A 27,043-nucleotide genomic window follows, 5' to 3' on the forward strand; every position below is an offset into this window, starting at 1 on the left:
TCCAGAATCTGGGCCTCTGTGCATGTCTCAGCAACCGGATCCTCGACTTCCTCATCAGAAGATCACAGTCAGTGCGGATCGGAAATAATATCTTCTCTTCACTGACAATCAATATTGGTGTACCTCAGGGATGTATGGTTATCCCATTGCTCTACTCTCGCTGTGCAGCTAGGTACAGCTCAAACACCATCTATAAATTTGCTGATGACAGAACTATTGTCGGCAGAATTTCAGATGGCGATGAAGCAGCGTTCAGGAGTGAGACAGATCAGTTGTTTGAGTGCTGTTGCAGCAACAATCTCGCACTCAATATCAGTAAGACCAAGTAACTGATTGCAGACTTCAGGAAGGAAAATTTGAGAGGACACAGACTAGTCCTCAACATGAGATCAGCAGCTGAAAGGGTGAAGAGTTTCAATTTCCTGAGTGTCAATACTTCTGAAGGTCTATCCTGGGCTCAACACATTGATATAATTACAAAGAAAGGCAGGGACAACATCAGCTATATTTTATTAGGAGGTTGAGAAGACTTGGTACGCCACAAGAGACTGAAATATCTATGGAAAGCATTTGAACTAGTTGCATTATTGTCTGCTATGGAGGGCCACTGCACAGGATCAGAAAAAGTTGCAGGAAGTTGCAAACTCAGCAAGCTCCTTCATGCGTGCTTGTGTCTGCACCATCTTCAAAAGACGATGCTTCAAAAAGGTGGCATCCATTTTTAAGGACTCCCATCTCCCAGGACGAGCCCCTTTCTCAGTGATACTATTAAGGAGGTGGTACAGGATCCTAAAGAAACACACGTAATGTTTTAGGAGCAGCTTCTTCCCCACCACCATCAGCTTTCTGAATGGTCATTGGACTCATGTACACTACCTCATTATTTTTTCCTCACCTTTTTGCACTGCTTATTTAGTTATGTGTTAGGCACATGGCCAGGTGGATAAGGTATTCATCTAGTTACCTCAAGGTTGCTAGTTCGAGCCTCAGTTGTGGCAGCGTGTTTGTGCCCTTGAGCAAGGCACTTAATCACACATTGGTCTAGTCTGTGCGAGGAGTGGCGCCCCACACAGACTTCCAATCTGCACCTTGTAAGGCATGAAAATGCCTGACGCAGACCTCTCATGGTCTGAGTCGACATTCCCCCCACCCCATTTAATTATGTTATTCTTATTGCAATTTATAGTTTTTAAAAATTATAAATTACAATATTCTACTGCCACAATACAACACATTACATGACATATGACAGTGATATTAAACTTGATTCTGATAATTACACTGCAAACATACTATAATAATTATACAAAATTAAATTAAATTAATAATGCAAAAAGACAGCAAAAATAGTCATGCAGTGTTCATGGATTGGCTCAGTGTCCATTCAGAAATCTGATGCCAGAGGGGAAGAAGGTGTTCCTGAAATGTTGAATTTCAGGAACAGCTTCAGGCTCCTGGATCTCTTCTCTTATGGAAGAGAGCATGTCCTGGGTGGAGGGGGTCCTTAATGAAGGAAGCCACATTTTTGAGGGATTGCCTTTTCAAGATGCCCTCAGTGCTGGGAAGGCTAGTACCCATGCTGGCACTAGCTGACTTTGCAACTCTCCGAGTTTGTACTCTACCTTAAAAAGCACCAAACAATCCACCTACCTTCAGCTTGGTGACAGACAGCCGAATCCCACCCACACGTTCTCCGTCATTACTTGGAATAATCTCCAAGGGGCTTCGCTGGAATCGAAGGCTCCATTCTTTAGTAGCTGCTGCTTGGAACTCAGCTTCTTTCCCAGCATTACTTTCAAGAGCAGTTTTAATCAACAGTTCCATCAGCCGTTTCCTTGGCCTTGGCAGGTCTGGAATATAACAGATGGCACAACTTTGTGAACAAATTTAGCTTGAATGGTTTCTTTATGATTTTAAGAAAAAGACAAATACTTTCACCACAAAACAAAGCAGTCAGTAACAGACTAGTTCTCTTTGATCTACACAAATTGAGCCTTAAACTTCCAATCTTCTGGACAGAAGAACAGCTCAGAAATTACTACTGAGATTTTTACTCAGAGGTTACTACTCAGTTACTCAGAGCATAATGCCAAATACAAAATTCCTGAAATCTACAGTCATTATAAAAAGAAAAACATGAGGAATTTCTAGGGTTTCTTCCACTTCTCCCAAAAGATCTTTTTAAGAAGTGATCTAGTTCTCTGCATTGTGTTCATTGCTGAAGTCTAAGTCACATGTTCTCCTCTGCAACTGTACAATAGGATTGGGCTAAATTGGGACAAAATCGGGACTAGTACATTTTGGTCCAATTAAGCAGCTGCCCAAAGCATCATGGAAATAGTTAAAAATGGATTTTTAAAAAAATGCCATTTAACTGAGTAACATCTTAAGTATTTAAATGAAATACAGAACAAACTAGAACACTAATCAATACTACTACAAAACTATAAACTGTATTAGTTTCTAATGGCTATCGACAAAGGAATTCATCGTGTTTAACTATAAATGAACAAAAATCAGCGCAGACATCTAGTGTAGATAATGAAATGCCTTCATACAATGCTTGCATCCTCCAAATCTTCATTTTCAATGTAACATTCAAGATGATTGTCAACACCTTCAAATTCTATAGTTCCTAATCTGAAGTAGTGAAATGATTTCATTTTCAATCCCTGCCGTTTCTGGCATCTCCAAGCCTGAATGCTTGAAACAAGTGTTGAGCAAACAGCTCCAAATTGTCTTCCTACTTATTTCTTGCCAACTATCAGAGACAAAAATCACTGGTTTTTGAACATCGGCACATGCAACTGATACTATTTAAAAATTGTTCGCTCTAAGCATGGTGCAGAGTCTAACAGCCACACAAGTACACACATCTGACACTAGTGAGAAACTGTTCAGCAACAATCTTATGCCCCAATTAAGCAGCTTGAGTTTTTGCTGACATACCAAATTTCCTCAAACCCCTAGTGAAATATAGCTGCTGGCAGCAACCTTCGTGATTGCATCAGTAGTTTGGGCTCAGGAAAGATCCTCCGAGATGCTGAAGCACAGCAATTTGAAACTGCCTACACTTTCCACTACTGACCCCTCAATGAGGACTGGTGTGTGTGCTCCCAGCCTCCTCTTCCTCAAGTTCACAATCAACTCCTGGTTCTTGTTGAGGTTGAGTGCAAGGTTGTTGTTATGACACCACTCAACAAGCCAATCTATCTCACTTCCGTATGCCTTCTCGTTGCCATCTGAGGTTCTGCGGTGGCGTCATCAGAGAATTTACACCTGGCATTTACCTAGCCACACTGTAATGTGTGGAGCAGTGGGCTAAGCTTGCATCCTTGGGGAGCTCCTGTGGTGACCAACAGCAAGGAGGAGATGTTATCACTGATCTGCACTGTCTGTGGTCTCCCAATGAGGAAGTCAAGGATCCATTTGAAGACGAGGGCACAGAACCCCAAGTTTTGAAGCTCACTGATTAGAACTGAGAAGATGATGGTGTTGAACACGTAGCTGTAATCAATAAACAGCAGCCTGACATAGGTACTGCTATTGTAGAGGTAGTTCAAGGCCGAATGGAGAGCTGGTGAGATTTCATCCTCTGTAGACTTGTTATGGTGATAGGCAAGTTGCAGCAGATAAAGGTCCTTGCTAAAGCAGGAGTTAATTCTAATGATTACTACCTCTCAAAGCACTTCATCATAGTAGGCATGAAAGCTGCCGGGCAACATTCATTGAGGCAGTTCATCCTGCACTTATTGGGTACTAGTATGATTGTTGCCCTTTTGAAGTAAGTGGGAACCTCCAGCTGCAGCTGTTTGCATGATTTGTTCTTTTTTTGTGTGCTGGATGCTTGATGTTTCCTTTGAATAAGTTCATGATGTTTATTTGTTTCATGGCTGTTTATGGGAAGATTAATCACAGGGTTGTATAATGTGTATGTACAGTACTTTGATAATAGATGTACTTTGAACTTTTGAGAGGTTGAAGATGTCCTTGAGCACTCCAAGCAGTTGGTTAGCACAGGTTTGCAGTACCCTGCCATGGGCACCACTGGGGCCTGACACCTTGAGAGGATTCACCCTCTTGAAGTGTGTTCTGACATTGACCTCTGAAACAGATGACGGGGCTGCCTGCAGCTGCAGAGATTTGCACAAGTGTACTTTAATTCTCCCTTTCAAAGCATGCAGAGAAGACACTGAGCTCATCTGGGAGTGCAGTTATTAATGTTTTTAGGTTTCACCTTACAGGAAGTATTGGCCTGCAAACCCTGTCACAGCTGTTGTCCAATTGTGTCTCCAACTTCACAAGGAATTGCTTTTTTGCTCTTACAATGAGCTTCCATAGGTTGAGCCAGGTCTTGAAACACACAGATCTAGCCCTGAGCAGATGGAGTATCTTCTTTTCCATCTACGCTTTTGGATTGGATTTGTCCAGTATGTTCTCAAAGGTACACACCCATCCAGACAGGCCTCAGTGAAGTTGGTGATGACTGTGGGATATTCATTCAGATCTGAAGATGAATCCATGAATATGGTTCAGTCCACCGAATTATAGTGAACCATGAATAGCGGAGCTTGATGGTCCGGTATGGTTGAATAGTGGACCATCAAGTTCCACTATTCAACAAACTCATTCAGAAAACTGAAGGCTGTCATTCAAACAATTGTTTCTGTTATTGGCCACAAAACTACTTGGCCTAGTATCGTCTACCAACATCAAAACTGGAGCTCGGCTGCTCATGGGCCTTCAAGTACTTCTTAAATTTCTGCCTCGGCAAGCTTCGTACCCTACATGTTATTTTTAAACTCATCTCTAATTATACTACAATTTACTTTAAATCCCTGTCCCCTTGATTTTTGACCCCCCTAAATGGAAACAACCCTTCCAAAATCAGAATCAGCCTTCCAATGAAGGCTCTTTGTAATTTTAAGGATTAGAGATCAACTTTATTTGTCATGTGCACATCAAAACATTGAAATATATCATTTGTATCTGAGGGTGTGCTGGGGCAGCTCGTGTCTCCATGCTTCCAGTGCCTATAGAGCACACCTACAACTTGCTACCCTTGTGTCTTTTGCAATGTGGGAGAAAACTGGAAACACACAGTCACAGGAGTACACACAAAGCGGCAGGAATTGAACCCAGGTTGCCAGCACTATAAAGCGTTACACTAACCGCTGTGCTACTGTGCCGCCCCAGTGGAACCTTGGTGAAGCCTCTCCTCACCCTCCTCTAATTGAAAAAGAGGCGAGCCTATCCAGACTTCCCCAATTACAATTTTCCATTTCTGGCCACATGCTCATACATCATCGGAGCAAACCTTCCTGTTCTAATCACATCTACCTTGTAAATCCACAAACGCAACTCCATGTAGCTACTCAAGCTGTGGCCAAACTGCTGCTTTAACATTGCCTCCTTGTTCTTGCACTCTATGCCTCAAGTAATAAAGGAAAGTAACTCATATGTCAGTTCAGCAAACTTATCCACCTGTCCTACGTCCTTTAACCCTAACCTTTTCCAACACATCTCAGTATTCACCTGTCTTGTTACATCTGCTAAATGCACTACCCTGCACTCGTCTAGATTAAATCCTTCTTGCCAAAACTCTACCCACCTTATCCAGCTGATTAATGTCCTTAAATTGCCCTCCTCCTTGCTGTCAATTTCATGACCAATTTTTGTTTCATCTGAAAATTTCATCATGCCCCCTATATTTAAGTCAAAATTATAAATGAGCATTGAGAAAAGTAACAATTCTTAAGATAAATTGAGAATTTGGTGAAGTTACAACATGCATTGTTTTAATATTAAACAGCTCATACATAAGAAAGACACAAGCCCAAAATAGCTGCGTAAACAAGAAATTCTGCAGATGCTGGAAATCTTGAGCTCCACACAAAAGGCAGGAAGAACTCAGCAGGTCAGGCAGCATCTATGGAGGGGAATAAACAGTTGACATTTCAAACAGAGACTCTTCATCAGGACTGGAAAGGAATGGGGCAGAAACCAGAATAAGAAGGTGGGCAGGGGAAGGAGTACAGTACAAGCTAGAAGGTGATAGGCGAGACCCAGTGAGGGGGAGGGTGGCTGGAAGAGATAAAGGACTGAAGAAGGAATATGATAGGAGGGGATAGTGGACCATGGAAGAAAGAGAAGGAGGGGGGGAACCAGAGAGTGGTGACAGGCAGGTGAGGAGAAAAGAAGCAGTGAGGGGGCAACCAGAATGGGGAAAGGAAAAAGTGGGGGGGGGGGGGGGGAATTACCAGGTTAGAGAAATTGATGTTAATGCTATCAGGTTGGAAGCTACCCAGACGGAGTACGAGTTTGGCCTCATCCTGGCAGTAGAGGAGGCAATGGACAAAGATGTCAGAATGGGAATGGGAATTCAAATTGGAATTGGTAGCCACTGGGAGATCCTGCATTTTGCAGTGGACAGAGGGAAGAGCGGTCCCCCAATCAGAGTCGGTGTACAGGAGACCACACCGGGAGCTCTGGATACAACAGATGACCCTGAAAGACGAACAGGTGAAGTGTCAACTCACCTGCAAGCACTGTTTGGGGCTCTGAATGGTGGTGAAGAAGGTGGTGTAGGTGTGTAGCACTCATCATACTTGCCAGAGGGATTATAAGTGATGAGGGATGAGTGGACAAGGGAGTCAAGCAGACAGCAGTGGTGGGGCTGGGATGATGTGTTTATTGGTAGGATCCATTTGGAGATGGCAGAAGTTATAGAGAATGATGTGCTGGATACAGAAGCTCTTGAGGTGGCAAGGACAAGGGAAACCCCATCCTGTTATGATGGTTGGAGGAAAGAGTGAGGGTAGATGGGCAGGAAATGGAGGTGAGGGCAGCATCAACGATAAAGGAGGAGAGATCATGTATTTTGCCAAAAAAAGAGAGGACATCTCAGATGCTCTAGAATGGAAAGCTCACCCTGAGAACCAATGCGGCAAAGACAGAGGATCTACGAGAAGGGGCTAGCATTTTTATTAGTGACAGGGTGTGAAGAAACAGTCATGGTAACTGAGAGAGTCGATAGGTTTGCAAAAGATATCAGAAGATGATTTGTCTCCAGAAATGAAGACAGTGAGATTGAGAAATGGGAGATGCGTGGTAGCGATGGACAAGTAAATTTGAGGGCAAGGTGGAATTTGGAAGAAAAGTTAATGAAATCTATGAACTGAGCATCAGGACAGGAAGAAGCACTAAAGCAGTCATTATTGTGGCATAGAAAGATTTGGGGGAGGGGAACATTCTCAGTGCAGGCTTGGAACATGGACTGTACCATGTAGCCCACAAAAAGGACACAACTGGAGCCCATAGCTACACCTTTAGTTTAGATAAAGTGGGAGGAGCTGTTGAACCATCTCCACCAGAAGGAAGAGAGAGGTGATGGAGGGGAACTGAGTAGGTCAGTTATATTGAAAGAAGCAGAGAGCTTTAAGGCCTTCCCAATTGGGGATGGAAGTGTACCAGGACTGGACATTCATGGTGAAAATAAGGCAACTCTGACCAGGGTACTGAAAGTGGTTGAAGAGATCGAGAGCACGTGAAGTGTCATGGATGTACTGTAGGTAGGAAGTGACCGAACTAAGGGAGGCAAAATGGAGTCGAGGCAGTTGGACATGATTTCGTGGGGCACGAGCAGGCAGAAACATGCAGTGTGGGGTACAAGAACTATGAGTTTGGAACAGTGGATGGGAGATCAGAGTCGCTGAGGTTGATGATTGCATGGGAGACAGTGGCTTTAGTGGGGTCCTGTGCAAGGGGTAAGTAAGAGGAGACGTCTGAGAGCAGCTGTCTGGCTCAGCGAGGTAGAGGTCAGTCCACCAGACTACAACATCTGTGGGGAGCAGTTATTTGAGGGTTTACTCCTGATTGATTTAATAAGAGGCTTTCATATTAAAAATTCAGTTTTGCAATAAAGCAGCTAAACATGTTACTTGGTCTCACCTTTAACAACATGTCTGAGCCCCTCAAAATCATTAGGATCAAGCAACGAACGAGTACCTGGCAACTTAATCATCTCACGGAGCTCCTATTTGGGGAAAAAAAATTAGGAAGTTTAAAAAAGTATACACTCAATATTAGAAATGATATTTATTAATAATAACGTGCAATTTTTCTATTAGAAACCTTTAGAAATACATTATATAAACATCTTCCACAAACTGTGCCCTTTCAGTAGGCTAGTCTAATGTTTATATATGCTTTAATTACTGCCTGATTTTCAGCAATCTTCATTTTGAATTAAGTAATCTTGTACTCAACATCAAGAATTTTGAACAATAAAATGCTTCCCTTTCCTATCTCATTGTTTTGCCAGAGTGCCCTTAATAGAACAAAGACAGAGTCATATTAATCGGATATATGAGAGCTTTCATTCCTTCGCCCGTTCCTAAATATTACTGAACGATGTCTAGCAATAAACTATAAGAATCCTAATCCATTACAGCTAGATCTACAACAACAGTAAGACTGATTAAATTAGTTTGGTCCGTCATGTCCAATTAAGCCTCCAATCCAGCCAACAACAAAAAAAATCACTTTGTTAGAGCTATTGAATCAACTAGCACAGCAAGAAAACTCGTTCCATTCAAGTTTAATTGTCCATACACATGTATACAGCTAAACAAAAAACATTCCTCTGGGGCCAAGGTGTAAAACACAATACCTACAGTCACACACAGCACATATAGTTACGACAGCACATGCAGTCATAAAATAATATTAGCACAATGGCCTGAATATCGATCTCTGCTGCTGCTCTGATGTGTTTCTGCTCCATCGATGTACAGGTTAGGCCTATTTGCGTGTTTGTTACTCCACGGATTACTGTGTGTACATAAGATAATACATCATATATCTCGGGTTTGATTTTTTTTATATCAGGCACACATGTCCATTTACGTAACGTTATAATGACCCCACATCGCACTGATGTACATCGCACTCCACCTCTGAGGAATGCATTCTCAGCGTTCAACGGAGTCTGAGTGTAATATCATGGGCTCTTAACTTGTTAAGCAGCCTTGTGTGTGGCACCTTGTCAAAGGCCTTTTGAAAATCTGAGTACACAACATCCACCAATTTTTCTTTGTCTATCCGACTTGCTATTTCTTCAAAGAATTCCAGCAGATTTGTCAGGCAAGATTTTGCGTTAAGGAAACCATGTTGACAATGGCCTGTTTTATCATGTACCTCCAATTACCCCGAAACCACATCCTTAATAATTGGCTCCAACATATTCCAACCACAGACTAACTGGTTCTTCTGCCTCTCCCTTCTTGAAGAGTGGAGTGATATTTGTGATTTTCCATTCCTCTGGTACCATGCCAGAATCAATTGATTCTTGAAAGATCATTATTAATGCTCCACAATCTCGTCAGCCCCCTCTTTAGAACCCTGGGCTGTACATCATCTGGTCCAGGTGACTTATCTACCTTCAGATCTTACAGTTTCCCAAGAACCAATGGCATCTTCACACACTTCTGCCCTGACGCTTACACCATACTGCTAGTGTTTTCCACAGTGATGTAAAATACTTATTCAGTTCATCTGCCATTCCCTTGTCCCCCATTACTAACTCTCCAGCATCATTTTCCAGCGGTCCGATAAATACGCTCCCCTCTCTTTTACACTTTATGCATCTGAGGAAACTTTTGATATCTTCTTTGATATTATTGGCTAGCTTACCTTTTTATTCATTTTTTTCCTTTTTGACTTTTTTAGTTGTCTTCTGTTGGCTTTTAAAAGCGTCCCAGTCCTTTAACTTCCCACTCGTTTTTGCTCTGTTATGTGCCCTCTCTTTGGCTTTTATGTTGGCCTTGATTCTCCTGTCAGCCATGGTTATGTCATCCTGCCTTTAGAATATTTCTTCCTCTTTGGGATGTATATAACCTGCACCTTCCGGATCACTCCCAGAAATTCTAGCCATTGCTGCTCTGTTGTCATCTCTGCCAGTGTTCTTTTCCAGTCAATATTGGACCCTAAACCTGGTAGAAACCTGGAAGAAATCTCTTTCTTCTTAATCAGGGCATCATTATCCCCTGAAAACCAAGTTTTCCTAAACCCATTATCCTTTCCTACTATTCTGATAGAAATAAAAACATATTAAAGCATGAAAATTATAACAAAACCTGTTATACTCTGCTCTCTGATCCACAGGCAAATAATTTCCATTGAAGTGTGATTTCTGAGTTTATATCAGGCCATGGCAATGACCGTTTGTCTCACTGTCCCTTCTAGTGAGATAGCCATGCGTTTGGTCACATTGGCCTCTCCAGGTCTAACAAATGTTGCAGGTGTTTGTCTTAAACATTTTTGTCGTGATTGCAAGACCCTGTTGGACATTGGTAATACAAAAAACTGCAGAACTGGATTATTGGTGATACTGGCAGTGGGGGAGCTGTGTAGCCTCTGTTGATGTGCAGACTTCAGTTGACTTAGCTGCATGTCATATTGTGTTGGTCATCCACACATATATTTAGTCCATTTTCAATTTTTCTTCAAGCAAACTGCTCCTTGAACGAGTCATCTTCTTTGAAGATAATTCTAAGGTCATCACTGCAGAAGCTTTTATCTCATCTGCATATTTATAATTATTCTGATCGTCGATGTAGCCAATATCAAAGATGCACAAACATCAACCTGATGCTCACCATGCGACTAAAACTGAGTGTCATGGGTTAAGGGTGAAAGGCAAAATTTTTTTAAGAGGAACACGAGGAGGAACATCTTCACTCAAATGGTGGCGGAATGAGCTACCTGTAGAAATGGTAAAGACTGGTTTGATTGCAACATTTAAGAGAGGTTTGCCTAACTTAGATTAGATTATGAGGACACGCTGACCTCCTTTATTGTCATTTAGTAATGCATGCATTAAGAAATGATACAATATTCCTCCGGTGTGACATCACAGAAACACAGGACAGACCAAGACTGAAAAACTAACAAAAACAACAGAATTATAACATATAGTCACAACAGTGCAACAATACCGTAACTTGATGAAGAACAGGCCACGGCACAGTAAAAAAAAGTTCAAAGCCTCTCGAAAGTCCCACATCTCACGCAGACGGGAGAAGGAAGAAAACTCTCCCTGCCATACCTGATCACAGTTCAACTCTGAGTTGTCCGAAAACTTCGAGCCTCCGACCAGCCTTCCGACAATGAGTACCGAGCACCATCTCTATCCAAACAATTCGACCTCAGCCTCGGTCGCCAGCTGCAGGCAAAGCCGGGGATTTTGGGGCCTTCCCTCCAGAGATTCTCAATCGCACAGTAGCAGCGGCAGTGAACCGGGCATTTCAGAAATTTCTCCAGATGTTCCTCTGCTTCTCACGTCTATCTCCATCAAATCAGAATTGTGCACGGCATCCTACTTACAAATACGATATCATTTCACCGGAGAGCTGTGTGCGCTGCGTCACGCCACTATCTCCTCCTCCCGCCTACATGGATGGGAGGGGGATGGAGGCCTATGGTCCAGATGCAGGCAGAATGGCATAGACTAGATGGGCCGTAGGGCCTGTTTTTGTGTGCAGTGCTCTGTCACTCTATAAGATTATTATACACTTAGATAGTTAATCATGCATACACATTTTATTCAGGTTAAGTCTCTCACTACCAGAACTGATGAAAAGCTTTATAGTTTTGACAGAAGGCAAAGCTTTGTTTCAGGGAGTTTCAGCAGCTTCCAGTGTGAGGTCTTGTCCACAAAGATCTTTCCACATTACTCCAGGATACAGAAAGTTATCAAGATCAGTCCTTTGCCTCAAGAGTAGGTGAATGTAGGCACAGATTTCAGCCAGTATACTAGATCAAGCACAATCAAGATTTCACATGAACAGTTTGTCAATATAGAGCACTTTCGCCACCTTTGAAACTCAAACCACAGAACATATACAAATACCTGCCAATCTCATCTGGCATCACTCACCCACCTGCTTACCATGCTTTCAAACCCAAGTTACACGGCAGAGTTTGCAACGTCAAAGCCAAATATGTTCTCCCATGTTGCATATTGATTTATTAACGTACATTAATGGATATTATCACCAGCATTGTTCAATGCCAAATAATACACAATAGAAAAAAGAACCTATTCAACTGCAATACTCTGATGCTTCAACCAGTGAACTGAAGCAATGCAAAAAACATGCATCACATGCTGTTTACCAACACAGGGCAAAGTGAAAGCCAAAGCGCGATTTTAACTATGTATCATCATACCTTTATGGTAAATGCAACTTGGAGAGGTCCTCTTCTCCCAACAATTATCACCCGCTTCACCTTACTATTTTCTATTGCCTCCAGAGAATTTGCAGTGATATCTGTTTTCTGCAAATATATCCAAGTTACCACAAGATCATTCCACAAGTATTTCATTTATGAAAGCATCAGTGAATGCTTAAACTTCTTCCAAATGATCTACTACCCATACTTTATCAGAAAATTACCACAGTTCATTATGCAATTCCTTGCATGACTGTCAAGTTCAGGATTCCTCAGTGTGCAAGCATGAAGTCACATCCAAAACTTCTTCAACTCTACTGTCACATTCAGCACGGCAGTGAAGTTGCAAATAATTCAAATTTGCTTAAACAACCCTTGTGAGAAAGTTTTTCTCCACTGATGTTAAACAGAGGAGAATAGCTTTAAGAGACTCAAGTTATTAACAATAATAAATCTCCCTCTCCCACTGGAAAACTACACAAAGAAACTGAAAGCATGTTTCCGTCGGTCTGCAGAAAACAGACAACTTATCATTACTTCCACATTCAGAATTATTAGCACTCACATACATACATATTTAATGTAAATGAACTACACAAATTTCATTATCTCCCAACTGCTCTGTCAGCTGCACTCTGACGTTAGTTTTGTCCTGATATCTACAGCATCATGACAAAACTGATCTTTGAGGGTGCATTCTAGGGAATGAAGATTAAATATTACCATTCAGATCAATGATCAGTAACAATTTAGTGGGGAAGGACATTATGAACCTAATGTTACCTCAAGCAGGATAAAATTCAAGACAAACCTTAAGTAGGTCAATGGGAGAAAGGAGAATCCTGGCTAAATCAAGCGCCACGTTTCCATGTCCCACAATGACTGCTGTCTCACTGCTCAAGTCTGGGTTCAGCTGCAAATGAAAGCAGCAGGACATTTAAACCCCATGTCGTTAAAAAGGGTATCTACAGTATTAAACAATATCCACTCAAAATACACTTCAAATGGGAATATATCATGCATATGGGTAAAAGAAAACTACATCAAAATATGTGTTTAAATTTTATACGTCCACCCAATCTCTGAATTCAAGCAGACAGCAGATGACCTCTCATATGGGAAGCAACTGATGGAAAGTTGGTTAAATGCACTAATACAATCAACATAACATTGAAAGATTTCCTCCCTCAAATCAGAGATGACAACTATCCACCCTCATCTACATCTAACTTTACGGCAAGTCAAAAGGTGTACTGGGATTGGGTCAGGGAGGATGGACTCCATAATTGTGGGAAGTTGATCATTATTTGTTCTGCTACCAGAAACAACAACGCTTCCTTAATCAGCATTTGCACAGAATATTTTGCTTAATGATGGATTGAAGAATTGGGTTGAACTGAGAGGTGGGTTTTAAGACAGGGTGAATGCAATAATTGTTAACCCTGGACATTACATTTGCCCATATGTAGTTAACAATGCCCTGCTTGTTTGCAACTCATGACAGTTGATTCTGCTTGTTATATGGTCGCCTAGTAACCTTGGATAAATTTGACCCGCTTCTATTTTGTGGATTCTGAGATGGCTCATGAGGTTAGTGTGGGAATTAAGGATTCCTCCACAGATGGGGCAGGGCACAGATAACAGGATAGATGGATGGGTATTTTGCAATGTGGTACAGTCCTTCCGTTGCTTACTTAGGACTTCTGCGTCATTCTGATACATGGCCAAGGTTCTCAATGCAATTCCAAATTCCCCTTCTCCGCTTTCAACAGTCACAGCCTAGGAGTTTCCAGAAGTCAGTGAGGATGGTTTGAGCACAACATTATACCTTTTTCTCTATCTGTCTGGTAATCTCTTCCAATGAAAGCTTAAAACAGACTACCAATGTTCAGCATACGTATGACATGGCCTGTCCAGTTCATCAACTGAGAGCAGGGTCACCATGTTTTCCTGGGAGAGTGTACTGATGTCGGTTCACTTAGCCTTCCGGTCAGTTGTAGGATCTCAGAGATGGTATTGGAGGTGTTCAGCAGGAGCAAAGGTTTCAGGAGCATATAGGAGGGCAGGGGTCACAGCTTCCTGGTAAACTATGAGTTTTGTTTTGTATCTCTAACATACATTCCCAGGTTATTCCTGCTGGGACAGGGTTTTTATTTTATAAAAGGTCTCAAAAATTCAAAATTAAATCATGATTTATTTTTAGCACAATACCAAAAACGAACTGATGTAAACTTACTGAATAATAATTATATCCACACAATTGATTCTAACCGCTTAACAGGAGCAAATGACATCAGATTTACCAATTATCTCCATCAGAGCACACACTGAGAAGACATCAAGACATATGAAAAGAAGACATCATCAATAGAAAGCAAATGAAAACAGGTTGAACTGCTGCTTTTCTGATAAGCAGTTAAAATACAACGCTTACAATTTCAGCAATTCACTAAATTGTTATGATTTATTTCTAAACATTCATTTGCCAGTGAAATCAAACAGCTACCTTGATTGGCTAACAATAAACTTTCAGGAGCCAAATGGAATATTGTCGTAAATATTAACTATAGGAAACATCTATCAAGTCCATTGAGCAATCTTACCTTTTAAGATTAACCACATGAAGTATTCCATCAATAACTGTAATTGATAAAGCAATACTTTTGCTAATAGAGCATTTAACCACAAGTACACGCGCCCATTTTTAATACTAAAGAAAAAAAATTCAAAACATTCAAAAATCATGAAGCAAATACGGAAGAGAATGCCAGGTAACTCACATTTCTGTTCTCAGGTAAACCATTATACCAGCCCACAAATGCTCTTCCAGAGTATACACCTGGTAGATTCTCTCCAGGAATTCCAAGTATCCGATTAGTTTCAGCTCCATAGCTCTTAGATTATAAAGTTGAAAGACAAGAATAAAGTTAAGCTGATTTTATATAATACAGATTGTAAAAACATTTCATTACACTTAACGTGAAGAATAAATGAAATCTTCTAGAGAAACCAAACCAAAACAGGGTCATAACGTGTAGGAGAATAAAATATCAAGTACTTTCAATGGTCTTGATTGTAAAGGATCAGAATAGTAAAAACATTTTACTTCAAGCATGAAGTAACTAGCAAACATTTCACAATTTCAGTAGACTCTTACCAATACCAGAACGTGGTATGCCTGTTTCAGTTCCTCAATGCTTACATCCTTCCCAACAGTAACATTTCCATAAAATGAGCAGCGACTAAGGTGTGCCGTCTGGGTGAACACATTGATAACATTCTGTGGGACAAACATATTATGAATAAAATAATATCCAGAGACTTCATAATGATTAAGACATTCCATACATCGAGAGCTGGTGTTGGGTTAGATGGCCAATTTGTTTTCCACAAAGACTCCCTACTACATTAGATTAGATTCGACTTTATTGTCATTGTGCCGAGTACAGATACAAAGCCAATGAAATGCAGTTAGCACCGAACCAGAAATGCAAAGAATAGTGTTATTTACGAAATAACTGCAAATAAAAAGTAAGTGCTACAACACACAAATATAAAAGTACTGAGACAGTACGATATGGGTGCAATACTGCTTAGCGCTGTGATGTGAGGTTCAGCAGGGTCACAGCCTCAGGGAAGAAGCTCTTCCTGTGCCTGCTGGTGCAGGAGTGGAGGCTCCTGTAGCATCTACCAGATGGGAGGAAAGTAAAAAGTCCATGGTAAGGGTGAGATGCATCTTGATAATGCTTTTTGCCCTGCCCAGGCAGCGTTTATGGTAGATGTTCTCAATGGTGGGCAATTGGGTGCCGATAATCCGCTGGGCAGTTGCCACCACATGCTGGAGTGCTTTGCGGTCCGATACAGCAAAATTGCCATACCACACTGAGATGCAGTTGGCGAGTATCCTCTCAATGTGGTAAAAGTCTGTCAGTATCCTGGGACAGAGGTGAGCTTTCTTGATGCTCCGCAGGAAATAAAGGAGCTGTTGCGCCTTTTTGATCAGGATGGAGGAGTTCAGGGACCAGGTGAGATCCTCAGAAATGTGGACACCAAGGAACCTGAAGCTTGATACACACTCCACTACAGCTCCATTGATGTGGATGGGGATGTGAGTGTGGCTTCTAGCATGCCTGAAGTCCACAATGATTTCCTTGGTCTTCTGGGCCTTAAGGGCCAGGTTGTTGTCGGCACACCACGTGACCAGGTGCTGGACCTCATCCCTATAGGACGTCTCGTCATCCCCTCTGTTCAGGCCAACCACCGTGGTGCCGTCTGCGAACTTGATTATGGAGTTAGAACCATGTACAGGAACGCAGTCATAAATGAAAGGGGAGTACAGAAAAGGGCTCAGCACGCTGCCTTGAGCACGCCAGTGTTCAGGGTGAGAGTGGAGGAGGAGAGGTTGTCTAACTTAACTGATTGGGGTCTGTTAGTCAGAAAGTACAAGGTCCAATTGCATGTATGCAACGTCATCTTTGGCTATACAAATACAGAAATTTTTGTTTGTCTCCATATCAAAATTGTTTTAAAAAAAAAACATACACTCTTTCCTAGTCTATTAACAGCCAAATAACTGTTCCGTGTATGACAGTGAATTCTGCAAACCTTCATATTAAAGTTTGATTTATTACTTTTGCAAAGCATAGGTCAATATTGACGTCTGTGGATTACAACATACAGCTTTACTTTACCACCTTCAATCTTTCAGCAGAAGGTCAATGAAAGATATGTTAGATTGTACATCTCTGGTACTATTGTGTATAACAAGTTCCAAATAAAAATTATGCATGTGATTTAACAGCCTTCACTTTACACAAGAACTTATTCCACAATTTCCAAAAATCAGTGCCTAGGAAAACACACATACGGAGAAAACAGACAAATTGAAAAATCTACTGCAGGTAGCATTCTTTGCAAGAGTGTTAAGGACACAATAACAGAACAGCAGAATCATTTCAGAAATATTAAATATATCTTTATCAGGATATTTCCACAGTACCAAGGTCAATATGGAAAAAAAAATCTGGACTTTATACAGTAATTACAATTTTGCTTTAGGTTTAGCTGAGAAAAAGATTGCAGTGAACAAACTTTATTCTGTTTAGTTGCAGAAAAACATCATTTCGTGAACATTTATGCTTGAGGCATTTCAGAAGTCCACCTTTCCTTTGAATGTCTCCTTTTAGCAGAATCCTTGTCAAATGTTGGGAACATTTAAGTACAAACCAATTCAAGCAAAATTCTACAAATGCCTCTATCTTCACACTGATGAGTAAAGGATTCGGCTGAATGCTGAACTAACCTTCACTTCTGGATGGTCAGGAGCAACGCCAAATCTCACAAGGCCAAATGGAATAGGCAGTTTTTCATAGATATCAACCACAGTGGATTTGTGATGCTGGAATGAAAAAAAAACAGGGGAAACCATTTACATATACTCTGCTCCTCTCCAGCAAACATTAAGTTTGTAGGAAAGAACAACTTGCAAAGAAAACAGGAAAGAAGGGTTAATGTAATTTTAAATGGCATTGTGTTTATCTTACCACTGATACAATGTTTCTAATAAACATGTAGGATTCACTTTCAAGAACATCCACAGCATGAATTAACAAAGCAACAGAAATTTCAAAATGATTGTGTACAATATTTAAATACACTGAACTTCAGAGTCAGTTTTCACCCATCCGTCTCCCTTGTTAAATAACAAAACTTCAAAATAGCAGAAAGATTTCTTCTCTGAAAGTTTCATGAAATAGTTTACAGATCCTAAAACCTTCAGACTCACTTTCAAGGACTCTTTTGAGTTCACATTCTCTTTTTTTTGCATTTGTATAGTTTGTCTTCTTTTGCAGATTGGTTGTTTATCAGTCTTTATCCATTTATGTATAGTTTGTCATACATGTTATTGCATTTTTTTCTGTAAATGCCCACAAGAAAAAGAATCCCTGGGGAGTATATGATAACATACATGTACTTTGATAATAAATTACTTGAATTTTGAACAGATTTGTAACACAAACATATCCAGCGGTTATTAGGATACTACCTTGATATCATTAGACACAATGTTAGAGAGCTAAATTCATAATTCACCTGCTATTATTTTAATAGCTTAAATGTAAAGTCACAATTATCTCTCCAAACTGTTACCTCATAGGTCTTTTAAAAATATTGTTGAAAGGAGACGCTACATTATATACATATAGGAAAGTAGTCCTGTTGCTGGTGTTAGTTGCTTGCATATCCATCTTGATCAAAAACAAACAAATCTCTTAGCTTAGCTGTGGCCATCAGAAGAAAACATCCAGCACTCAACCATTAAAGCAGAACACGAGTCAAGTTTCAGACGCTATCAGATTTAAAGGTGCTAAATGTCAATTTGCCCAGATTGTCAATTCCTAAGTCTTCCTGGTATTCCTGAGCATTAGGCTGAGGTATTTTGATACCATTTTAAATGGAGGTTAATGATGAGTATGAGTGGCAAATGTTAGAGAGAAGACAAGAGAATGAGGTTGAGGGGAATCAGCCATGCTTGAATGTCAGTGCAGATTTGATGGGCTGAATGGTCTTCTACTGCTTCTATGTCTTTTAGTCTCATATAATGTGTCTACCCCACAAAATGTTACCAATGAAAGTTCTCAACCTCCTAAATTCATCCACAACCCCTCATCTCCCGTATCCAGTTACCAGGACTTCAATACTGAACTTAACTACTTTGAGCAACTTTATTTCTTTCTCTCCCTCTGTGGATTTGGCTGTGCCTTTGTTTAATTATTCCTTAGTCTCTTATGTTGAGTTTTAAAGTTACTGTTAACATGAAATTTGGGCTTGAACCTGTCATGTACGTTCTTACAAAACTCAAGCCACAGTTGCTCTTTCTGAGTTGTGATGGCTACTTGAATCAAAGTATTTCCTCCTTTACCAATGCTCCTTGACCGTTCTCTGGTTTTGTTTCAGATTTCCAGTATATCCAGACCTGCCTCTGGGTTTTTTCTTTGCACTACCTTACTTTCCATTTTTCTATTTTCTATTTATGATTTATAATTTAAATTTTTAATATTTACTATCGATTTGTAATCCAGGGAGCGGGAAGCGCAGAATCAAATATCGCTATGACAATTGTACGTTCTAGTATCAATTGTTTGGCGACAATAAAGTATAAAGTATCTGTAGGTTTTTCTTTCAATATAAAAGAATCCAGTCATTAGGTTAAAACCTTTCAACTGATCCCCAGCCTCAGAAACATGTTAAGAGGACAATTCTGTATTTAGTATAACACAAGGTGAATACGTTGTATAGTAGTCATTAGCAAAATGCAAAACAAGGAGTTTTTGAAGGTAGTAATTTCTCTTTTAACTATTATGCTCAAGAGATTAAAGAAGCTTGTTAGCAGTATAAAATCCTCAGGCAAAGATGTTTTTCATAAAAGTGGCAAATCTACTTATCACAATGGACTTGCCTTTGCTATATTACCTTCAGTAAATGCTGTGCAGTGTAGAAACCTGCTGGGCCACTACCAAGAACACAAACTTTGATCTCTGGATCTGCAATTGAGGAAAGTCTTCGTATCCCTAAAGAGAAGAGATAAAAATTATTTATTTATTGAGATACAGCACAGAGTACGCCCTCCAACTACATGAATTGATCCCAGGTCGTGTGCACTGTAAAGCGTTGTGTTAACCACTATGCTACCGTGCATTGTGCCACAGGTTAAAATGAATCAAAATCTTACTGGTGATAATTATGACACAACCTGAACTATTCAAAAAGCAATCAATTTGAAGTATATGTAAAGTCCTAAAAATTATAGTAGGCAGGTAATTTTACACCACAAGATTTACAAATATTTCACTTTATCAAACTCATTACCCCTATTATATTAAAGCTTACAACCGAGAAGACTGAGGTCCTTTGGAGTATGCAGGCCTCTCCTACACATGTTCTACCACTTTGTTGTCACCAGTATAATCTTCTATGCGGTGGTGTGCTGGGGCAATGGCATCAACAACAGTGATGCCAATAGGCTCAATAAACTAATTAGAAAGGCTGGCTCCATTATAGGAGTCAAACTGGACAGACAGGAAGCTGTTGTAGAACATAGCACCCTACAGAAAATCCTGGCCATTCTGGGCAATGTTTCTCACCCTCTGCATGCCACCTTGGCTGAACAGAGGAGCATTTTTAGTAAAAGACTACGACAACTGTGCTGCTCCCAAGAGCGCTACGAGGTCATTCTTACCCTCAGTCATCAGGCTCCATAATGAGTCAACCTATAGCTGGGGAAGTGATGACCTCTCCTGTTTGAGGTAATTTTTTTTTATTCTTTCTTACTTCTCTTCTAATAGTTGTATATCTGTGCACTGATAATTCTACTGTGACACCATAATTTACTTTGGGATCAATAAAGTTTCGATCTGAGGGCCTCCGTCAGTCAGAGCTGACCAAGGATGTTGTGTCTTAGCTGTCTAGATACACAAGCCTGGGCAGTATGATAGGGAGAGCAAGCTGTTGCCCACATAGTAAGGTCCCCCTCTCCATGCATCTGATGAACCCAAAGGAACGGTAGAGACCGATACAGTTTGGTACCAGCAGCATCGCAGGAGTTGCCAGTCAGCATCGAACTGAATGTAGGGACTTCAGCTCTGGATTTTTTCCCCTCAGGGTTTACTCCCGAAGCCTTCTCCACGAGTGCGTATAGCCAAAAGGCAGCGAAGGTTTCAGATCAGAATTTTTCTTCTCCCACAAGCTGCCAACCAAACTATCTATCTATCCATCCATCCATCTTCATAACTGAACCAATTCAGAGTTGGTGATTCATTGGCAAAAGCAACAATATTTCTTGTATATGTTAACGTACAGAATCAGGTTTATTATCACCAGCACATGACGTGAAATTTGTAAGTGATCAAGCATCATGATTAAAACTGAAAGTTGTTCCACCAGTATCCAAAACAATGCTGGAAATGCATTAATGACCTTGGCAAAAAACATAAACTAAATGAACATATTCTATCCCCGTAAAATTGTCAGAATAAACTGCAGGGAGCTTTTTTCTGCCCAAAATAAAAAAACGAAGCTTCTTTGTAAAACAATCAATGGTAATCTAATTAGCAGACTCTACACAGCCACAACAACCACTTTCAAGGCTCTTAAAAAGAAAGCTAACCGTGCAGGCTCTTTCTACTGGAAGACTAAAAGATTGTTGACGTGACACTATTATTCATAAAAGGTAACTAAAGACCCATCAACCCAACACTATTGAGAGATAAATTACTGAAAAAAATATAACTGACAGCATAAATCAGCATTTTGAAAGGAACAGCATGGGTTTGTTCAGGAAGTTCACCTGCCCAATCTTTCTGACAAGGTATCAAGAATCAACAAGCTGAACACACGTAATGTAAGTCACGAACATGAGAAAATCTGTGGATACTGGAAATCCAAAGCAACACACACAAAATGCTGGAGAACTCAGTAGGCTGTGGAAAATAGCAAACTGTCAACATTTTGGGCAGAGATCCTTCATCAGGACTTCATGTGCTCTGTCTGCATTTTGCATATCAATGCTTTATTGATCCCAAAGTAAATTACAGTGTCACAGTAGCATTACCAGTGCACAGATATACAACTATTAGAAGAGAAGTAAGAAAGAATTTTTTTAAAAATCACCTCAAACAGTCGAACAGGGAGGGGTCATCACTTCCCCAGTTACAGGTTGACTCATTATAGAGCCTGATTTGAGGGTAAGCATGGCCTCATGTAGCAATCTTGGGAGCAGCGCAGTTGTCCTAGCCTTTTACTAAAAATGCTCCTCTGTTCAGCCAAGGTGGCATGCACAAAAAACTTAGACCTGAAATAGAAAAGCCCATGAGATCCGCGACTAAAACTGAGGAGAACATAAGGAATAATTAGCCAGAGGGGTTTCGATGATCAGTTGGATATCTGCAGTGGGTTCTACAGTGGCCGATACCAAATCCCTTGTTACTGATTGTCTAAACTTAAGTACTTTTAAGAACGATGTGATGATATCAAAACTGGCTGCGAGATTACCAGTTAGTCACCATTAAAATATCAATGGACTGGTTAAATAAGCACAAATGTAATTCAACCTAAGTAAATGCAAGATTCCGCATTTGAGAAGGGCAAAAAGTGATAACGGAAAGAAATTAAGAAATAGATTTAATTTCATTAGTTAAAAGGGTTGGCACTACCATGAAAACAAAACCAATATCGGGATCTAGAGATAAATGCTGAAAAGTTTGATGGAAAAGAAAGCCCTGACGATATTTTACAGGAGTCTGAAGAGGACCACTAACTTGGTAAGCAAGTAAAAGCCACCCCACAGACATCATGGGCTAAAAGACTAGGACCCGGGCCGAGACTCCGATATAGCTCCGTCTTCTGACAGTCAGATGTCGGTCACCGCCACCGATCTCTGTGCCACTTACCGGCTCCAGGGGCCCAGCAGCCGCTCACCCGTCGCCAGGACCGGGTTAGGAGAGCGGCCACAGACATGGCTCTACGTCCCCTTCTGCAGCCTGCACTCTACTCTTCCTCCGCCTCATTCACCTGGCAGCCTCGCGTAATGCATCGTCGCCGGGGAAATGAAGTCTCCACCCAATCACAATCAGCTGCTTCGGAGTCGGATCCGCCCCCCCGGACCGTGTCAACGCATGGTTCACGTCTATTGGTTACCGGGAAGGGATGGCGAACTGCTATTGGTGGAGACGGTGCCGGCTTGACAAAGTTGTTGCCTTTGTGTTGCATCCTGAAGGAGACGTTCTGTAGTGTATTGGCGCGTGGTTTCGGTTGCGGTTACGAAGAGACCTGATTATCTTCCACCAGCACTGCTACAGACTCAAAAAAGCAAACCGTCCGGGTGGGGAAAAAGGCGTGGATTTGCAGCTGAGCTGGGTAAAAATTGCACACAAAAATGCAGTGACCACTGTGCCGTGCCGTGGACTTCAGTCTTCCTGACCGGGAAGTGTCGGTTTAGGGGGGCCCTGCTGTCCTGAAAAAGCGAAGTCATCGGTGAAGTCATCAATCTGGCAAACGAGCTGTTTACATTGAAAACTCTCACAACAGCATAAAGTAGCTAGAGTTGTGGATAGCAAAGAAGTATGTCTAAAGATACACAAAATACCGAGTTGCTCCAGCATTTTATCTGTGTTGAATGGATTTCCAACATATGCAGATTTTTCTCTTGTTTACCCAAGGATACTGGAAGATATGGATCAGTTGGAGAGCTGGATGGAATTTTAAGTTTGAAAGCATTTTCGGAGGTCAAATTCTGTAGAACATGTAGATAAATGATAGGAACATTAGGGGCATCAATGTACAGATAGACCTTGGGTGCAATGTGTCATCTCCTCAAAGTGGTGCACAGATGCATAGGTAGTGAAAAGGGCACTTAGTGTGCTTGCCTGCTTAGGCTGAGACATGCAGAATGAGTTTGAACATTATATTGCAGTTGTACAGAACATTGGTTCAACAGCACTTGCATACAGTTCTGCTTGCAATACTAGTGAAGACGTGGTAACAATATAAAATACAGAAGAGATTCACTAGGATGTTGCCTGGAATGAAAAACTGTAGTTATAAAGAGAGACTGATTATGCAGGGTGTGTTCTCAGTGAAACTTTGGAGACTGAAGTGTGGCCGATTTTATGGAGGTTTATAAAGTTATTTGGTGCATAAATAACAAAGAAGTCTGGAAATCGAAAGAGTCCTGATGAAGGGTCTCTGCCCAAAATATTGAATGTTCATTTCCCTCCAATAGGGAAATGAACTCTGCCTGATCTGCAGAGTTCCTCCAGCATTTTGTGTTTATTGTCTAAAATACAGGACACCAGTTTAAGGTGAGCGGGCAGAAATTTAAATTAGATCTGAGGGTGGGTATTTAGCTGGAATGAACAGTCAGAGGAGATGATTGAGGCAGTCACAAGTCAACATTTAATAGGCATTTGGAGAAATACTTAGATAGGAAAGGCGTAGGGGTGAACCAGCCTAATGCACACAAATGAGCCATCATAATGAGGTGGGCGGAGAGGGCCCCTTCTTGCTGTATGATCCTCTGTATAGCAATGCAACAATGAGAATGGGCCAGGAAACTCTGGCAAAGCAAATTTTAGGATCAGAGATTACAGAGAGAAGATGATGTTAAAGTTGAAGTGTCAGGGATTAGAATCAGAATCAGATTTCTTATCACTGACAAATGTCATGAAATTTGTAGTTTCCTGGCAGCAGTACAGTACAAGACACAAAAACATTACTATAATTACATTAGTAAATAAAAGGTGCAGAAAGTGGATTATTAAACTAGTCTTCAAAAGATTCAAAGGATTATTTATTATCAATATATCCATATACAACTCAGAGATTCATCTTCTCCAGATAGCCATGAAACAAAGAACATAAAAGTAATTTCTGAGAGAAATATTAAACCACCACCCCGCCCGTACAAAAAAGGATAAGCGATCATCAACTCCAAAAACCCTCCCCTGCACAAAATGAGACAAGAGCATTGATCCCAAACCCTCCTCCCCTACACAAAAAAACTAAGAATACAACAAGAACATTGACACCCAAACCCCTCCCCTGCACAACAAAATGGAAAGAAACCGGCGAAAAACACAAGTCTGGAGAACTCCACAGTTTATCAACGCAGAACCACAGTAACATCCTCCTCCATCATCGAGAGAGACACCACACAAAAGCAGAGGTCTACTCACCTGCCATAGCGATAGGCCGCTCACAGAGTCCTCCTCTGACGGCAATCAAAAGGCATGCAGTCAGCCGGCGCTGAACCTTCCGCATTGGCCTGGATGTCTCAATCTTCCTCGACACTTTAATCAGCGATTAATGGACGCTTTAATCGGTGAAATGGAGTCAAACATTGTCTCGAACTTTCTTTGCATCAAGGTCATCCGAGTACGTGCTCGCTTCCCGGAATCTTCTCAGAGACAGAAGAGTGCTGGATCACTCGAACGATCTCCAAGCTCTAAACTGCAGGCTCTGACAGTTCCAGAAACACATTTAAGATGAAAAACACCTTCATGGACCATTTAGGAATCTGATGGCAAAGGGGAAGAAGCTGTTCCTAAATATTGAGTGTGGCTCTTAAGGCTCCTGTAACTGAGAAGTGGACATGTCCCAGGTAGTGAGAGATCTTAACGATGGATACCACCTTACGGCAGTACAGTACCTTTTGAAGATGCCCTCACTGGTGGGAAGGCTTGTGCCCATGATGGAACTGGCTGATTCTGCAACTCTCAGGAGCCTCTTTCGATCCTGTGCTGGAGCCTCCTTACCAGGCTGTAATGCAACCGGTCAGAATGCTCTCCACCATACATCTAGACATTTGCAAAAGTCTTTGGTGACATAATGAATATCAAACTCCTAATGAAGTGTAGCTGCTCACATGCCTTCTTCATGATTTCATTAATATATTAGGCCAAGGATAGATCCTCTGAGATGTTGATGCCCAGGAAGTGGAAGCAGCTCACCATTTCCTTTGCTGACTCTTCAATGAAGACTGGTGTGTGTTCTCCCAATTTACCCGTCTTGGTCCACAATCAATTCCTTGGTCTTGCTGGTGTTGAGCAGAAACTAGCTGCTATGACACCACTCAACCAGCTGATCTATCTTGCTTTAATATGCCTCCTTACCACCAAATGAGATTCTGCCAATAACAGTGGTATCAGTGAATTTACAGATGGCATTTGAGTTGTGTCTAGCCTCACAATCATGAGTGGTGTAGAGAGTGGAGCAGTGAGACAAGCATGTATCTTTCAGATGTGCATGTTTTAATTGTCAGCGAGGAAGAGAGATTATTACCAATCTACACTGACTCTGATCTGCCAATGAAGAAGTCAAGGATCTAGTAGCAGAGGGAGATACAGGGGCCCAGGCTTTGAAGCCTGGTGATTGGTACTGATGAGATGATGGTGTTGAATGCTGAGCTGTAATCAATAAACAGCAGCATGTTGGATTCTGATGTTTTTGATCCAAGGTTCTTTGGGTCAGCAAGTGTTGCTTACTGTTGTTTGTATTAAGTTCTCAAGGAATTAGGAAAAGGGAGTGTGAAAAGCAGAGCCTAGTAGTGAAAAAAACGGCGAAGAAGGAAAAGGGGCCAATTCAACGTGGTCTGGCCTTCTTATACCAATTTGCTAAATAGCAATAAATTCCATTCTGTTCCGTTACTGAATCAACCAATAAGTTGGCTCCCATTCAAGTAATGTGATACCAGCAAATGAGACCAAGAAGCTTCCAGAAAGATAGAGAGGAACTGTAACCACAAGGATACACGCTGAACAATTACATATACAGAAGTACCTATAAAAATACAAGCAAGCATAAGAAAGTTAAACTACAAGGAAAGTAACAATTATACAGTCTAATCCAGCAGTCCTCCCGTTGATTCTAAATCGCATATTTAGAATCATTTAGAAAAATTCAGAGGCAGGAAAGCATGTGGTACCTACCTGAAGTATAAAAGTAGTCAAAAATCCACCTGTTATGGAAATATTAAAGGGTATTCATATGGATTACGTCATTGTTAGGTGTGTTGTCCTTGTAAGTAAGCATACTTACAGGCTTCTGAAATGCTCTATTAATGATCTCCCTTATAAAAGTAAAAAAGATGTAAATGATAATCAGGACAAATATGACTCATAAAATTGAGTAATTTCAGGGAGATATAACCTCCTTTTCATATATAAGCTCCTTTTGTATTATTCCATGAAATTAGACCTTTTTTTTTTGCTTGACAAGAACTTTGTTGAACTATATTTTTCTGACGGATATTCTC

At 40.9% G+C, this 27,043-nt stretch overlaps 1 protein-coding gene across 2 annotated transcripts in view; it reads right to left on the bottom strand.

Annotated features, from left to right (window-relative positions):
• fdxr (ferredoxin reductase) overlaps positions 1 to 22,822 on the bottom strand; it is a 45,188-nt gene extending 22,366 nt beyond the window's left edge. Inside the window, exons 1-9 of one of the 2 annotated variants that reach the window (XM_072242724.1) lie at positions 22,683 to 22,822; positions 19,708 to 19,805; positions 17,537 to 17,632; positions 15,392 to 15,514; positions 15,015 to 15,128; positions 13,046 to 13,147; positions 12,232 to 12,339; positions 7,951 to 8,035; positions 1,651 to 1,850 (exon numbers count right to left, since the gene is read on the bottom strand). In XM_072242724.1, the coding sequence (XP_072098825.1) occupies positions 1,651 to 1,850; positions 7,951 to 8,035; positions 12,232 to 12,339; positions 13,046 to 13,147; positions 15,015 to 15,128; positions 15,392 to 15,514; positions 17,537 to 17,632; positions 19,708 to 19,805; positions 22,683 to 22,749 (993 nt within the window). In that variant the 5' untranslated portion in view covers positions 22,750 to 22,822. Of the gene's footprint in view, positions 1 to 1,650; positions 1,851 to 7,950; positions 8,036 to 12,231; positions 12,340 to 13,045; positions 13,148 to 15,014; positions 15,129 to 15,391; positions 15,515 to 17,536; positions 17,633 to 18,019; positions 18,078 to 19,707; positions 19,806 to 22,682 lie in introns of those variants that run through there. The other variant, XM_072242725.1, reaches the window with a different exon arrangement.
• Between the last annotated feature and the right edge of the window lie 4,221 nt (positions 22,823 to 27,043).

This window comes from Mobula birostris, chromosome 24 (genome assembly GCF_030028105.1).
Source record: "Mobula birostris isolate sMobBir1 chromosome 24, sMobBir1.hap1, whole genome shotgun sequence".
NCBI classification, from domain to species: Eukaryota; Metazoa; Chordata; class Chondrichthyes; order Myliobatiformes; family Myliobatidae; genus Mobula; species Mobula birostris.